Genomic DNA, 16,548 nt, shown 5'->3' with positions numbered 1-16,548 from the left:
CTGGGCTGTGTGCTTCGGCTGACTTCCCTGCACTGGGTCTGGCAGACAGTGGAGTGCCAGAGCGAACACAAGGAGTAGACAGCAGAATTAAAACTGTCAGTGGCAGCAAGCTCAGGCATCTTGTAAAATCAGGCATCAGGTAACTGAGGTCCAGTCTTGTGAAATGTTGTCTGTGGAAAGCCTTCAGGCCCAATTCATTTAAGTTGTGCCTTTTGGCACGTCTGTAATGTCTTATGAAACTGCGCCACGAGCTAGATTGTAAAGAACAGAAAGGCTTAAGGGTTCAACACGAGAAGATGGAGAATATAATTTCTTGTATATAGTTTTCACTTTCTTTCTGTTATTATGTACTGATGTAGGTTTAGATCTTTTAGCTCACTGTATGTTTCAGATCTTTTTATTCGGCAGCTGGACACTTACTATTCTCATATGAAGCTTTTGAGGGCTGCTTGTTTTAACTTTTTTTTGAGATAAAAACCTTGGCTTCCCCCTCTGCCACTCCCCCAAAATTAAATAAACAATGATAAAGTAATAGTTGGCTCTCGACAGAGGAGGTTATTTATTATGTAGAAGTTGTGATGTTAAATAATACTCCAGTCAGAAAGAAGGCTTCCTTTCTCAGTCAGAAACATTAATCAGATATGCAAGAAAAACAGAATTTAGAAAAGCAGTGATTTACATTCATTTGAACATATTTTTATTTTACCTGTAAGCTGAGAGTTTACTTTTTTTGTCCACTTAAATAGTGCATCTTCATCACATCCATCTTTAAAACATTCTTTTGAAATGGTAGAGTAAGACTGTTTTCACTGTTAACATTTAATTTGTGTTGATTACAGCTTGGAGAGTATTACAGTTGGGAGGTTCTGAGCTTGATGCAGTTGAGAGAGGCTGTGGTCAGTGTGAGATTGACCAGTGCGATGGGAGTGTGGGATATGGAGGAAGCCCAGATGAAAGTGGAGAAACAACACTGGATGCGATGATTATGGATGGGTAAGAAAGCTACATCTCCCTATAATTTTTATCACACTTGAATATAAGGGTTAATACAGAGATCTTGTTGGTTTAGGGCTGACTGTGGGACAAGTTAAGATATAACTTGTGGAACTAGGAAGAATTCTTATCTAATTGATGAAGACTAGCTAAGCAGGTTTGCTACTGAATCTTTACATGTAATGCAGTAATACAGCTCTAGGTAAAGCAGTTGCAAAGCAGGTGGTTTGTACCATTGTAATCTTTCCCTTTAGATTCATTCTATAAATATTTCACTTCTGGAGCAATTGTCTTCGGTACTTTATTTACTATTTAAAGCTGTCCTGTTTAAAAATTAATTGCAGGTGTTTGGTTTGTGTTATGAATTTTTGTAACAGAATAGCTACTCAAAAATATTACTGTGGGTGGAGTTATTGTAACTTGAGCAACATCACTGCACCTGTGAAAGGAAACAATATATTATGAAGTTTTCCTGTAGTAGTGTGAAGCAATCTCTCTACAGCATAGAACAATTAAAGTAATACGTTAAAGGATCAAGCTTTCTAATTTAGAATTGTAGAATCATAGAATGGTTTGGGTCAGAAGGGACCTTCAAAGGTCAGCTAGTCCAACAACCCCCCTGCAGTGAGGAGGGACAGCTTCAACTAGATCAGGTTGCCCATAGCCCCATCCAACCTGACCTTGAAAGTTTCCAGGGGCTTCTGCAACCTCTCTGGACCACCTGTGTCAGTGTTTCACCATCCTCAATATAAAATTTAGATGAGAACAGATTTTGTCTAATAAAAAATGTACAATTATTGTATTTTTAATAAGTTTTAAATATTTCTTGTTTCCAGTAATAGTATGGAAGTTGGGGCAGTTGCAGATCTCAGGCGTGTAAAAAATGCAATTGGTGTAGCCCGAAAGGTCATTGAATACACTAAGCATACCTTATTAGTGGGAGAGTCAGGTAATTATTTTTTAACTGTTTCCAAGTCATACCTTCTTAAAACACTTCCTGTTAAAATTGCCGTATATTAATCTTGGTAATACAGGCGGGCGGTTTCCCTGACAATCAAATTAATCTAGCAGAATAGTTCACTCTCTTTATTCTCTTATTACTTGCGTATGAATTATGTTTTGTTCCATTATTTGCATGTGAAAAGAAAAATACAATTTTATGGTCTTTCCACTAGTTTAACTGCAAATATGAGCTTGTAATCCCAAGGCTTTGCTAATATCACTGATATCACAGGTATCAAAGATGATTTGATACAACACACTATAGAAGCTGTAAGATGTAAATATTTCATTTAAATCCACAGAGTAATTTTTTCGAAGGAATGATAGAATTAACAGATGCTACAGTTACATTTTACTATTTTAGTATACATTGAGCACAATTACTGTATTTCAAAGTTTAAAAATATTGAGAACTTGAATGCAAAAAATTACGCTAGGACTGTACTCCTAAGCACTACAAAAAAGCAATAGCAAACTCAAGGAATAATTGAGCTTTTAAAATATGGGCTGTTGCTGTTAGAGTAATTCTGGTTTCAGGAGAAATGTGCATTCTAGGGAGGTATATGAGTAGTGAGTGGAATGTTGCTTGGCTCACAGTTCTAGCCTTTTAAAATGTATGTGCCTGCTCAGAAAGAAGTGTGGAGATGAGTGTGGGAATTGACATCTGAGTACTAAGGGAAAGTCGAGTGCTTTGAAACCAATAAGAAAAGGTAAAAGATTCTTGGAGCGGTTAATGTGTACAGAATGATAGAGAAAAAAGTGCAATGGCAATTTTTTGTTGTAAAATAGGCAAAAGAGGAAGATGAGGACAGTATTTGACAGAGGATCTGAAAAGAGAGACATAGATGTGCAGATTCTATTTAATTCAAGCAGTTGGCCATGATTAGATTACAAGTGACTTTGGTAAGAGAGATTTCACAGACGATACCAAAAAAGAAGTTGGTCAGGTCTTAAACAGAGGAGGAAGAAGTGCTCATAATACTCTTTTCCCTATCATTGGTAGTTATCAAAATGTTTTTAACTTGTGGTTGGTAGAATGAGCAGAAAAGATAAGGAAGGCGAAGAAATGGAAGAATTAAAGTGCTGATGTAAAATATATTTTTCTAGCCTAGTAAGACAACTCTTTGTATAATGGAGTCATGTGGACAAGGCTGTTAGACCTTGCTGTCAGTGAGAATTTCCTCAGAAGCAACTGTCAGTAGTAACAAAAAGATCCAAAAGATGAAGATACATCTGAGTAGAAATTGGAGTTGATAAGAAATGTTACTGTATCAAAGAAGTGGAGAAATTGAGAAATAATAGTATTTCTTGTGAAGGAATGCATTTTCTGTGGTAATGGGTAAAGGAAAATATAGTTGTTTTTACGATAGAGAAAATAGAGCTATAGGTTCAGAAGAACACATTTGCGTCTTCAAATCTGAAAGTTTCTTTTTAAAGAAAAATATTTACATTTTCACCAGAAAAGTTAGCTGAAACTTTTCAGTAGTAAAAACTTTTCATATAAATGTATATAAATTCTGCAGGCTTCTTTTATTCAAGATCCAAAATTTCTGAGGTTATTCCTTATTTTCTTTCCCAGTAACTAAAACTACATTTTGGGTATATTTAGTGATATAATCCAAGAAAGCTTGCTTGTCTCCTAAAACGAATGGTTGACACCAGAGAAGAGGAGGCAAGCTGTGGCATGCATTAATTTTTAGATGATAATTTTAAAATGTGTGACCAGTGTGCTATTCCTGGAAGTAAACTTTTAAAGAAAGTAACATGACATTTTCATTTTCAGTGTTAAAACTACTGCTGGAATCTTCTGAGCTGCCATGACACCTGAATAATGCTCACAGTTCTGCTTACTTTGACTCAAAAATTTGAAGTTTAGGTATTTAAAACCTTTGGTACATAGAGAAATTACGGAAGAGGTTGTATTACAGAATCACAGAATGAATGAGGTTGACAGGGCCTTGAGGTCTTCTGGTCTTACCCCCCTGCTCAAGCAGAGCCTACTAGAGCTGGCTGCCCCAGAACCATGTCCAGACTACTTTTGAATATCTCTAAGGAGGGAGACTTCACAACCTCTGAGCAACTTGGTTACCCTTAGAGTGCAGAAGTGGTTCCTGCTTTCAGAGGGTAACTCCCCTATTTCAGTTTGTGCCCATTGCCTCTCACCCTGTCCCTAGGAACCACTGGAAAGGGCCTGGCTCTGCTGTCTTTACACCCTCCCTTCAGGTATTTTTATAACACTGGTGAGATTCCCCCCTAAGCCTTTTCTTCTCCAGGCTGAACAGTTCCAGCTCTGTCAACCTTTCCTCATAGGAGAGATGCTCCAGTCCCTTAATCATCTTTGTGACCCTTTGCTGGACTGTCTCCAGTATGTCCATGTCTCTGTTGTAGTGGGGAGCCCAGAACTGGACCTGTTACTCCAGGTGTGGCCTCTCTAGTGTTGCATAGAGGGGAGGGATCACCTCCCTTGACCTGCTGGCAGAACTCCTTCTAATGCTGGAGCTCAGCCTGTACTTTTATCTCCCTCTGCTGCAAGGGCACTTGTTTTCTGACATTGAGCTTACTGCCCAACAGAACCAGGTCTTCTCCTGCCAAGCAGCTTTCCTTCTGGGAGGCCCCAGCATGTACCAGTGCATGGGGTTGTACCTCCCCAGGTGCATGACTTTGCATTTCACTTTGTTGAACTGCATGAGGTTCTTATCAGCACATTTCTTCAACTTGTTGAGATTGCTCTGGAGGTCAACTCAGTGCTCTGGGGCTTCAGCTGGTCCTCTTCTGTATTATCTGCAAAATTTGCTGAGGGTACATGTACTCATCATCCAGACTGTTAATGAACACACTGAATGCTACTGGACCCAATATTGACCCTAATTGTATGCCACTAGTTACTGGCTTCAGCTAGACTACACAGCACTAGTCACCAACTGGTGAGCTCGTCTGTTCAGCCAGTTTTCAGTCCACCTCCCTGTCTGCTCATACAGTCCATACTTGCAGAAGTCAAAGTAGACAATATACACTGCTCCTGCCCTCCTGCCAGTTTTTCATCATAGATAGTTCACCAACTGGTGAGCTCGTCTGTTCAGCCAGTTTTCAGTCCACCTCCCTGTCTGCTCATACAGTCCATACTTGCAGAAGTCAAAGTAGACAATATACACTGCTCCTGCCCTCCTGCCAGTTTTTCATCATAGATAGTTAACAGGTTGATGAAGCATGACTTTTTTTTTTTTTTTATGAAGCCATGGTGACTGTGTATAATCTCCTTCCTGTCCTTCATGAGCTCAGAAATGGTTTACAAGGTTAGTTGTTCCATCATCAGTGATAGAGGTGAGGCTGACCAACCTGTAGTTGCCTACTTCTTGCCCTTGGAGTAGGTTTTGTTTAACAGATAACCACGCTGATCAGTTCTTGGCACTGTTAAAGAACTGCTTCTCCTTTTGTTGCCTAATTTCTTTAGGACAAGTTGTAGAAACTAGCAGTAAAGACCATGTATGCCAATGTAGAACTGAGTCTGGTGAGGGACATTCAGTGTAGAATGATTACAAGTGAGGAAAACATTCTTTTGATTATCATCTGCCAATAAATTTTCAGGTTTGTCTCCAACAGATAGGGAAGTTTCAAAATCACAGTGTGCCTGACCTTTTCCCTTTTGCCTTAGCAATACTTAGAACAATAATCCAGGTTAAAGGTTCAGTGAGTAAAAATTACCAACTCTGCTTCCTGGAATAGAAACAAGGCTTCAAAAGTCATGAAAGAATGACTGACAAACATGCAGAAGCACAATTTTACCTTAATAAAAAAAAAAACCAAAAAACCCCGAACCATGCCTGTTTGTCCTAGAAAAGGAAAAATAAATATCTGTTCAATTGAAGCTGTTAGTAATAATTTTTTTTAAGAAAAAACAGAGGAGCTCTCCAGAAATAATTGTGAGTTTTTCTTAATTCTTGGATGGAAGAAGCTTGTTCAGGTGTGTCTTAGAGTGATACTGTTGTCAAGGAATGGTAATATAAATTGTTCAAGCGTCTGAATCTAGCAACGGTATCTGTAACTAGGTAACGTCAAAGGTATCAATAGCTAAAAGATGAGAGAACACTTGATCATTCTTTTTTCTTCTCTCTAGCTATAAAAGCCGTTTTTAGAAGAGCAGCATTCTTGTGCTAGTATTTTTTGCTCCCTTGACACATAGTGTATTAATTTTGAAAACAAGCAAGTAGTCACTTTTAAAGCTGCAAGGAAGAAGTGTAATAAGATGTAAGCTGGTAGATTGATTTCTGTAAATATCAGTGCTTGAGCGGCAAGTGTTATGCCACTGTGTTACTTACATTTCATAAAAGACTAGCTTTTTAAGGAAAACATACCATTATTTGTATCGCTTATTTAAATATTTCTGTGTCACACACAGCCCAGGCCACTCTTGCTGCAGGTTATTTGTGTCCAGTTGATTAACAGTTGAATTTGTTTCAGTGGTAAAACTGACACGTGTTGCATTGATTTCTGTAAATATCAGTGCTTGAGCGGGCGGCAAGTGTTATGCCACTGTGTTACATTTCATAAAAGACTAGCTTTTTAAGGAAAACATACCATTATTTGTATCGCTTATTTAAATATTTCTGTGTCACACACAGCCCAGGCCACTCTTGCTGCAGGTTATTTGTGTCCAGTTGATTAACAGTTGAATTTGTTTCAGTGGTAAAACTGACACGTGTTGCAGTGAACTGAGGAACATTGATATTGCCTGTGAAAGGAAAGTTTGTTACTGCAGTTGTACATCATTATAATAGCTGATACCTTTCTCTGAAGAAATATTTATCTCCATAGTGAATGTAGAATTTCTTGATTTCTAGATAACTTTACATGAATGCATTATCATAAGTATAAAAATGTGAATGAATTCATGGGTTTTTGTTGTTACTTTTAAAGCCTCCCTGTTTGCTGTAAGAATGGGGTTTCCATATGAAGATTTAACTACCCAAAAATCTCTTTCGATGTATTCAGAGTGGCTTAATCAAAGCTGTCAGCCAAACTACTGGAAGGTACTGTGCAGTGGTGGTGGTGGGTGGGGATTTAGAAAGTCAGCAACGCAGCATTGCCGCATCCTTTCAGCTTATGCTGAAGTTGTGCTTTACATGTGAAGAAAAGACCCCAAACAAACAGGTTTTCCTTACTAAACAGATCGAACTTGGAATTACCAAGCATTTGGTAGGCTTGGGAAGAGTCCATGTCTAGCTCTTACTTGTTAGATCCTGCTGGTTTTGGTGTTGCTGTGGTAGCATTGTGGTGGGGGAATTCTTTTTTTAGCTCTAAATTTGGGTGTGACTTCTCAAACTAAACAAAGTAGTGCATTTGTTTTTTGATGCATGTGTGAATTTCGGGGAGGGGGGGGAATCTTACAATAGCAATTAAAGTCCTTAAATAGAGTAGCCTTGTGCAAACCTGTAAACACAGGGTCGTGCAGCTGGTCATGTTAAACTTGCCTGTTGTGGTGAGGTGGTTTTGGTTGTTTTTTTTCTGTTTTGGGATTGGCATTGCAGATTTCTACGTGTTTGTACATTGTCTTCATTGTTTCTTGGTTGTAAAATGCTGCATTGCTGGACCATTTTGATTCAATACATATACTGGTTGTCAGTTGGGAAAATATCTTGATTATGATACTGAGTTGACATAATGACTTGACGTAAGTTAAACAAGTTCAGTTTGTGTGGTTGGTTTTTGAGATTGAAGATTTTTCTTAATTTTGCTGAAGAATGAGCCCTTTTTTTTTTTTGACCAATCAATTGAACAAAAGCGAATCTTTAATTTGAACAAGATAACTTTCTAGTAGGAAAATCTTTTTATCATGTCATACCAGAAGTTGTTTTTTATTTTTTAAGTAAAAAAACTTGTGGGATTTCAGTAAGCAGTATAATTTAAGTATTGGGCATCTGATACGTGTAGCAGATTATAAATATTGATTGTAGTATTTTTAAGTTTATCCATAATGAAGCATAATATTATTCATGCAACTAACAAAATAATTACAGAATGTGGTACCAGACTCTTCAAAATCCTGTGGACCATACAAACGGCCTGAAAAAGTAACTTGTGAAGAAAAACAGATCATCTCACAAAGAAGTGTTCATAATCATGATACTATTGGTAACAACCTTTGGTAACTCTGATGCTATGTTTTTTTTCTCTCTCGTATGAATTAAATCAGACTGCATTTAAAAAAAAGTGTTTCGTATAGGCATTATTTCCTATTTTTAGTCGTTTCAAGATTGTGTACCTTAGGTGTTAGGACGGAGTGCCTAAAAGTAGGATTTGGTTTTCTGGATTTTTCCAGTACACTTGCACAGCCACTTGCTTAATTTTTTGCCCTTAAGTATTTTTTCTGTTTTCCTACTGCTCTTCCCTCATATCTTGGCAGAATTGCTTGTATAGCTATGGATGCTTAGCAAACTGGTCAAGGTTAAAATAATTAATTACGGTTACCTTAGGTCAAGACTCCCTTGTGGCTGCCAGACCAACTTAAAAGGCTTTGCAATGGAGGAAGAAATGAGTAAACACTTACTGCTTTTGCCAACCAAAAGCCATGCTTGTCAAACAGTCCTATTCTGGATTTTGACTAAATCAAATTTCTACAGAAACTACTATGCTTAAAACAGATTAGCAGTAGTAGTCCCCAAAACTTCTAAGACTTTACTGATTGAGGACTGTTAATTGCTAAGCCTGTAAGCTGATTAATGAGCAGATCAGACAGAGGATAGAGCAGTTAGAGATTCATATCTTTCAAAGCTTTATACTTTGTAGTCTCGAAACGTACTGTTTTTCAACTGGATTTTCCTCAGTTTAGCAATTCATAATTTTTACCTGATAGTTCTTGGTATTGCAAATACTAACGAGTTGTTTCAAGTGTGAATCTTTTTTATTTGCTTCCAGTCCACCTTACTAATAACCAATTAATGTTCCGCAGAAGTCAGGGAACCTGCCAAATTCTTAAGCTGGTAGATATCTTTCTTTACTGGGATATACAGTCTTGGATATGTTCCAGAAGACTCAGAAATTTCAGTGTCAGGATGAGAGGAGAATCTGCTAACCACAGTTCAGGAATTGATATATCATTAAGCAGTCCTAAGCTGTTTTGTAGTGAGTGATAGTGCTTATATTCAAGTTATCCCACCTCATTGTTTATTTTATATATGAAATGTCTCCTTGACTAACACATTCACAGAGGAGTCTTCATTCACAGTGCATTTAGGAAGTTGGCAGGAATGGGTGCTCTTCCAGCCTTTTTGCAGGGACTAATGGTGGCCGTGGAGTCAGTTGCTCCATGCTTTTAGTTTCCACCGGTCAGGAAGCTTTACTATGAGCAGGTACTGCTTAGTGAGATCAGAGAATTTGAATTCTGCTTCTCGGCTCTCACATTGCACTGGAGTTTGATGCCAGCAGCAATTTCTGTCCTCTCTTAGAGATGAAGTCTTGCTTTACGGAGAAGCAGCTGATCCCAAATCCTGCTCCAAGTGCCAATCTGTGCTTCTCTAATGAGACAGTAGCTTCGTTATTGGCACAAAACTAGCAAGGGCTAGGCTCGTCTACACATTTGATTGCCTGTCATGTAATTCATGTTACTTTGGTAGGCAGTATTTCACTTCCTGCCAAATTTAAGCTCATCCTTCTGACTTGTTAAATCTCCCTCAAGCACCATTTGTCATTTCCAAACTTTGTTGGTCTGATGGTACTGGTGCAGGAAGTAATGACACCAGGAACTTGTTGTCTGCTGGTTGACGTAGGTCTGTATCAGGAGACAGTGGCTGCTTAGGCAGCAGTAATGAACAGTGTGGCATTCACTGGTTTAGATTCTATTCCGAGCTCTTGTATAATACACCCAAAAAGTTTCCAAATGTGTTTTACGATAAACTTGTTTCCTTTAAGAGTATGACTTTTCTGTGGTTTAGAATATCAGTAATTTGAATAGTCTAGGTATTGTAGTTGTGTTTGATAACATAGTGCAAGTTTAAGAAATTTAGGAGTTAGGAGTGTTTCTGAATATCTTTCATCCCTTTTGAAAATTTTTAGGTATGGTCGTAGTTGGTGAAAAAGGAACTGTTGCTTCTGGGACATCTACTAATGGTGCAATCCACAAAATTCCAGGGTTAGTATCTCTGGTTTTGAAAAAAAGATTTTTGTCTATCTCATTTCCTATGTTAAGCATATCTAAAGGTCATATGTTTTAGATTGCGATGATCACAAAATAGCCTTGCTTATTTCTGGATGCTGCCATAAATCCTGAGAAATTGATTCAGTTGCAAGGTGATTTGTGTTTGAGGAAATGCTTGTTTTTCAGCTAGTTTAATTCACCATACAGAGACAGGAACTGGCACAGCTGTGAGGCAACTTGCAAGGCAAGCCAACTGAGATGAATGACCATTTCAGAGATGTGCACAGTCTCCAAAGCAAAGTACACAGAATCGGAGCCCCAGGCCTGTATTTTGTCTTTGGGATTTTTTTTTCTATCCAGTTAGGAATACTGTCTGTCAACCATTAGGCAACTTTTGGATTTAGCAAGTTATTGAACATACTAAAGTCCCCAGCTCTTTACTGCTTCCCACTGGCTAAACCTTACTGCCCTAACTATAAGTGTATAATAACAATCAGTTATGCAGTGGAGGTAGGTTAAGCTTCAGGTCAGTCAAATTACTGCAGATCACTTTTATCAGTAGTTTTAAGACAAGATATCTGACTGCAGTGGAGACACGTCCTTACCTGTTCTGTTCTCCTGCGGATTTAACACTAACCCAGCTTGAGGCAGTAAGGTTGACGAAGTTAAAGTGTTGCCAAGTCATAAGAGCTTGCCAAATCAGGCCAAGAGCTATTACATTAATGCAATCCCAGTGAAATTAGAAATTATAGTTTTCTACAGTTCTCAGGTTTTTCTCTTTTTTCTTTATTCACTACAGCCGTGTAGGAGATTCTCCAATAGCTGGAGCAGGATCCTATGCGGATAGTACAGCCGGAGGAGCTGCAGCCACTGGAGATGGTGATATCATGATGCGCTTTTTACCCAGGTTTGTCCTTAGGGCAGACTTTGCCAGCTTTCTCTAGCAAAATGTGAGCTCAGTAAATGAAGTAAATGATTTAAAGGACAGTCTGACTTACTTGCTGCTGAAGTGAGAGTAAAGGAAAGAATGGAAAGAGAAAGAACGGTAGCAAAATCAAGTTATCCCTATGATCTGTCACAAAAGAAGCGACTTGTTAAATAACTTGATGACCGACCCCCTTAATATTGTGAGCAGAGGGCCTGCAGGTAATGCGTATATTCCTAACCTGCATGCTTTTTAACAGAACTCATTAGCTTTCTCCTCCAAATTGTTTTGTTGTGTGGGAAGTAAGTGTTATAAATGGTGGAAAGGATGAGGGGTGAGTCTCAGATTAATCAGGAGGGTGGGGAGGTGACACTGTAACAATCCTGTGTAATTGCATCTAATTGGAAATGACAGCACAGAAAGACCTCTTCCACTGTGGTTGCATAACCTGTGTAAAATATGGCTGTTCTCATCACTGAGTCTTGACAGTCATTCTTGTGGGTTGGTCTCAGCAGAAATGATTTATGGAAATCTATGCTGAACATAATGGGCACTGATGCCTGAAGGAGGAATATACAGCAGTGGCCTTTGTATTACTCAGGTGTGTTTTCTGAAACTGTGGCTGTTACGAATGTCTACTAGCTGTTGCTTATTTACAAGTGTCCTCCATGAGTTTCAAGCTGTTCCAAGCCAGTCTTGAAATAAAAGGCAACTGACAACTTCATGAATTATCCTGAGGTATCAGATACCAACAGTGTTAGTGAGTTGAGCTCCGCTATGAGGTTAATCAATAAAAGCTTACATTACAGTTTAGAAGCCTGAAGGATTTGGCTGTAATGCTTAAAATATTTTTTGTTGGCACCGAGATTTAGAAAACATCTCAGAACTGGATGGTTAATCACAGGTTCCTTGTACCTACAGATCTTTCCTAATGCCATGTTATTTAGCTATTCCCACATGAAAACAAATAGATTTGACCTGCCAGTAATGAAGAAGTGTCCAAAAAGGGCCAAATGGCTAATATTTTCTGTCTACCTTCTTTGAGATAACATCTTAGTCAAATTTTGAAATTTTGATGAGTGAGGAGACCCCAGTGAAATATAGCTTTATATTCAGATAATTCTTTAGATAACTTGAACCTATTTGATTGTTAGCATAAGTCAAAGATAATAGGGAGCTTCATAATGCAAGGGGAGTTCTCTTCTGTGGTACTTTAACACCTATAGTTAATGCTATTTATAGAGGTGTGTTAGTATAACAAGAGCTGGTCTTGATATATGAATCCTTTGTCAAAACAAAATCTAGTGTTGTTCACATGTAAGTTATATTACACGTTATCTTCTAATCTTCAGGTTCTGAATGAAAATGATTTTTTTTTTTACATTTCAGAAATGCAACTGATTCATCTCAAGCAATGCCCATGTAATCATTTGTCTAATGATACTGTAGGTACAAAGGAAGATAATTTTGATTTAAAAAATTCTTACTCTAAATGAAATGGTAAACTGGCTTGCAAAAAATTTCAAAATCTTGACCAAAACATTGTACCTTCTGTCATGGTTTAACCCTAGCCATCAACTTAGCACCTCCCAGCTGTGTACTCACTTCCCACCCCAGTGGGATGGGGCAGAAGACCAGAAGGGTAAAAGTGAGAAAACTCATGGGCTGAGATAAAAGACAGTTTAGTAGGTAAAGCAAACGCCATGCACTCAAGCAAGGCAAAACAAGGAATTCATTTGCTATTTCCCATTGGCAGGCAGGTGCTCAGCCATCTCCAGGAAAGCAGGGCTCCATCACGTGTAACGGTTACTTGGGAAGACAAATGCCATAACTTCAAATCTCTTCCTGTTCATCCTTCTTCCCCCAACTTTACATGCTGAGCATGGTATTATATGGTACAGGATCTGCCTTAGATCAGTTGGAGTCAGCTGTCCTGGCTGTGTCTCCTCCTAAACTTACCTTTAGCCCCAGCCACTGGTGGAGTGGTGCGAGAAGCAGAAAAAGCCTTCACTCTGTGAAAGCACTGCTCACCTATAACTAATACATTCCTGTAATATCAACAGTGTTTCCAGCACGAATCCAAAACATAGCCCCATATTAGCTACTATGGGAAATAACTCTACCCCAGCCACTACCAGCACACCTTCATATTCATGAAATAAAAAAAAGTGTGAAGTTTGAAGTTTTCAGAAAAAACTTAAGTTTCTGAAAGACTTTTTTTAATGCTTACTGATACCAATAATCGATAGCAGAGGTCAGTTTTCTTCAAAAAATTATCTTGATATTGGCCTTTTCGAAAACTAGTAAGAACTTTTAATGCCAAACTTAATCATGCGATGAAAAATAAAAGCCACTAACTCTAACTGCTTCTTTGCAGTTCTTTAACTGATCTGTTGCTTACCCTCTTGTACTACAAATGATCAGAGAGTTATCCCAGGCTTGGTCTTACCTTAGAATGATAGATGGTGTAGATGACATCTTGCAGTCCCTCTTAGTCCTGTTTCTAATTACTTTTCATGTAGAACTTGAGTAATAATTGCCAATATGAAGTTTGGCTGAAGATTATTAGTCATGTTTCCATTATTCAGAGAAATCAAGGTGTCTCAATGGTATTCTAGAATATGTAACATGAATATGGCTCACTGTCTGGGTGTGGGGTTGTTTTTTTTCAGTTATCAAGCTGTGGAGTATATGAGGATGGGAATAGAATCAAGGTGTCTCAATGGTATTCTAGAATATGTAACATGAATATGGCTCACTGTCTGGGTGTGGGGTTGTTTTTTTCAGTTATCAAGCTGTGGAGTATATGAGGATGGGAATAGACCCAGCAGTTGCCTGTCAGAAAGTTATTTCCAGAATCCAGAAGTATGCTCCAAAGTTCTTTGGTGCTGTTATATGTGCCAATACAACTGGAAGTTATGGTATGTATTTTGCCTAACAAAGTTCGTTGACCCATACTAAGTCACCGAAGTATAAAACCAAAGGTGGATTTTTAAAGCAGAAGTCTTTAATTATTGTTTGAATACTGTGGCAATACTGGCCTTTTGTAATATCAAATGCTGGCTAGCTGGACAACTGTATCCTAGTGTGGACTTGAGATATTTTAATTTTTCCTCTGCATCTTGGTGTCTTAGACTTTCACAAGACTTCTGCAAGTCTTAGTAAAGATCAAAAATATTTACAACCTTCATGTGTTTTCCTGGACTGTGTATGATTAATTTGAAGGTTTTAAAAAAAGAGTGTTTATGCCTCCCCTAGATATGGCATAAGGCGGGGAGAATGTGACTGTTAAGTATAGCTTCAAAGCAATCCAAGATCAGTCATTGTGCTGGGCATCTCATTAGCAAACTCTTAGATCAGTAGGAAATACAATTTGCTAATCAACGTGGGTTATTTAGTTAGACTGCTTATTGCTGTTCTTTGATCTCTTAATTCCCATAGTTCTGTGTTTAAGAGATTAGTGTTGGAGGAACTCATTAAGTTAATAAGGACTGAAATTTTCCAAACTCATATTACTGTTGTGAATTGTATTATAAGGGCATTAATTGTGCTACAGCAGTCAGTAGCGCTGTATTTTTACTTAAATTAAATACTCTCAAGATGTCTTGGGTTAAACAGATTGTAAAAGAATAATTACATCATTGTAGTAGAATTAGTAACTGTGTCTTTAGATGATAAAGTACAATGACAAAGATGATAATACTAAATGTAGTAAATTATACATCTGTCTTTCTTTCCTAGGTGCTGCATGTAATAAAATTCCAGGGTTCACTCAGTTTCACTTCATGGTTTCTAGCCCTTTGCTAAGTCAGCCAACTGAGCAAGTAGTAGATTGCATTTAATTTCTTTTATCCTAGTAACATCTAAACATAGAGGAGGCAAGTGCTAAGGTTACCTGGGTAATCTTAACTTTTTAAGGTGGTTGTTCATTTTAACTGTTGCATAATCATGTCTACAAATACAAAGGTATGTTGATGGGGCACTGTTTTTAATACCTTCTACTTTGTTTTGACTTTAATGCAATTAGTTTCCTAATTATCTTGGTAATTTATTTCTAAATAATTGTAGACTGCTACTATAATCTAGTGAGGTTTCAAAAACTCCGTGTACTCTATGTACTTTTAGGGAAGTGAAAATGGTTGCAAAATTATAGTTACTGCTGATACTTCCACAGTTAGCATAGGCAACTCATCTCTTTAAAGATCTGCACCTAAGTGAAATGACTAAAAATGATGTGCTTCTCTACTAAGGTCATGTAAGTCGTGAATTAATAGGCATTGCCTTACATTCCAACTCAATTCTTAAACTTTTGGAAACCTGACAATCAAACTGTGGTTCTAAAGGCCACAAAAAAGTTATCTGTTGTATATTTACTTCCAAGTAATGCCAAGTTTCACCTGTGGTTTGGGGAAAGAAGAGCTTTGGTCACTGGGGAAAAAAAACTTTCCAAGACATCTCATAAAGTGGACAGGTGGTCATATGCACACTAAGCAGTGAAATGTCTAATGGCTCTTCTAGTCTGTCTGTCCTCATAAGAACTAAGTAGCCAAAAGTGATTAATAGTAAACATTGATCTAGACTTTGCCATTTAAAAACATATTTGGCAGATACCTGAAATAAAGGGCAGAGAGCAGGAAGGGCTCTGCCCCTAAACGTGAGACTTTATTTTCAGAATATTTAATTGTCTTCCTGAGATTTAGGCCAGGTTTTCTTTTCTCTTGAAAAGAAAATTGCATGGAAATGCTGACAAGCACAGAAAGGGGGTTGAAGAGTAGTGGAGAAGATTTCAAAGCTTTAATTAAGAGACAAGGAGCATCTCCTTGTGGATGTTGCTAACTTGTTTCCCAACAGCCAAGATTACATTTGGGCAGAGAAGGCATCCAAGCATGCCTGGTAGTACAAGCTTTCATGGAGTACTGCGTTGACGGGATGTGAAGACAGGTGGAAATCCTCCCATTGCCTTTTTTTGTAGTGGAAGTTAAGTTATGAATCTTAATTACGGTGATTTCCTCGTCACTAATATGCTGTATTATTGCCCTTTCCTGTAACACATTTACCCCTACAAAGGAACAGTTAAATACCTAGAGTTACCTACCTTTAACAAAGATGGTTTTGTCATTTTCTGTGTCTAGAGATACCAGGATTCATTTGTAATAGAACTTCAGCATCTTGAGACTTGCTTCATAGGTATTCAAAGATCTGTTTGATCATTTTCTTAACTTGGTAGCTTGCTGATCATTTGATTGATGCTTTGCTAAACACGAACTGGGAAAAGTTAAAGGGGGGGAGCAAGTAAAATGAGCATGTTTTGTCACAAACGCTTTAATTATTCTTTGTCTACTTATAATTGGGTAATAAAAACACACCTCAATGTATCATAAGTAAGGCTGTTCAGATGCTTGTGTACTGTGTTTTGGAATGATTGTTGCCTTATGTTCTGTGTTGGTATCTTTAAAAGCTGGCAAAAAACATTCAAAGTGGCAGGCCATTCAAGATG

General features: G+C 38.0%; 1 protein-coding gene across 1 annotated transcript; it reads left to right on the top strand.

Moving 5' to 3' along the window:
• Positions 1-839: 839 nt before the first annotated feature.
• AGA (aspartylglucosaminidase) lies at positions 840-14,893 on the top strand (the record flags this gene model as incomplete). Its single annotated transcript, XM_010139598.1, has 8 exons — positions 840-993; positions 1,830-1,942; positions 6,910-7,022; positions 8,010-8,124; positions 10,045-10,120; positions 10,926-11,033; positions 13,839-13,972; positions 14,793-14,893. Coding segments are annotated over 8 exons (914 nt in total), but the record flags the coding sequence as incomplete, so codon positions are not given.
• Between the last annotated feature and the right edge of the window lie 1,655 nt (positions 14,894-16,548).

The sequence above is a fragment of the Buceros rhinoceros genome, unplaced genomic scaffold, assembly GCF_000710305.1.
Source record: "Buceros rhinoceros silvestris isolate BGI_N320 unplaced genomic scaffold, ASM71030v1 scaffold1187, whole genome shotgun sequence".
In the NCBI taxonomy this organism is placed as follows: Eukaryota; Metazoa; Chordata; class Aves; order Bucerotiformes; family Bucerotidae; genus Buceros; species Buceros rhinoceros.
The sequence above is the reverse complement of the archived record's forward strand: the minus strand, read 5'-3'. Positions and strand labels throughout refer to the sequence as shown.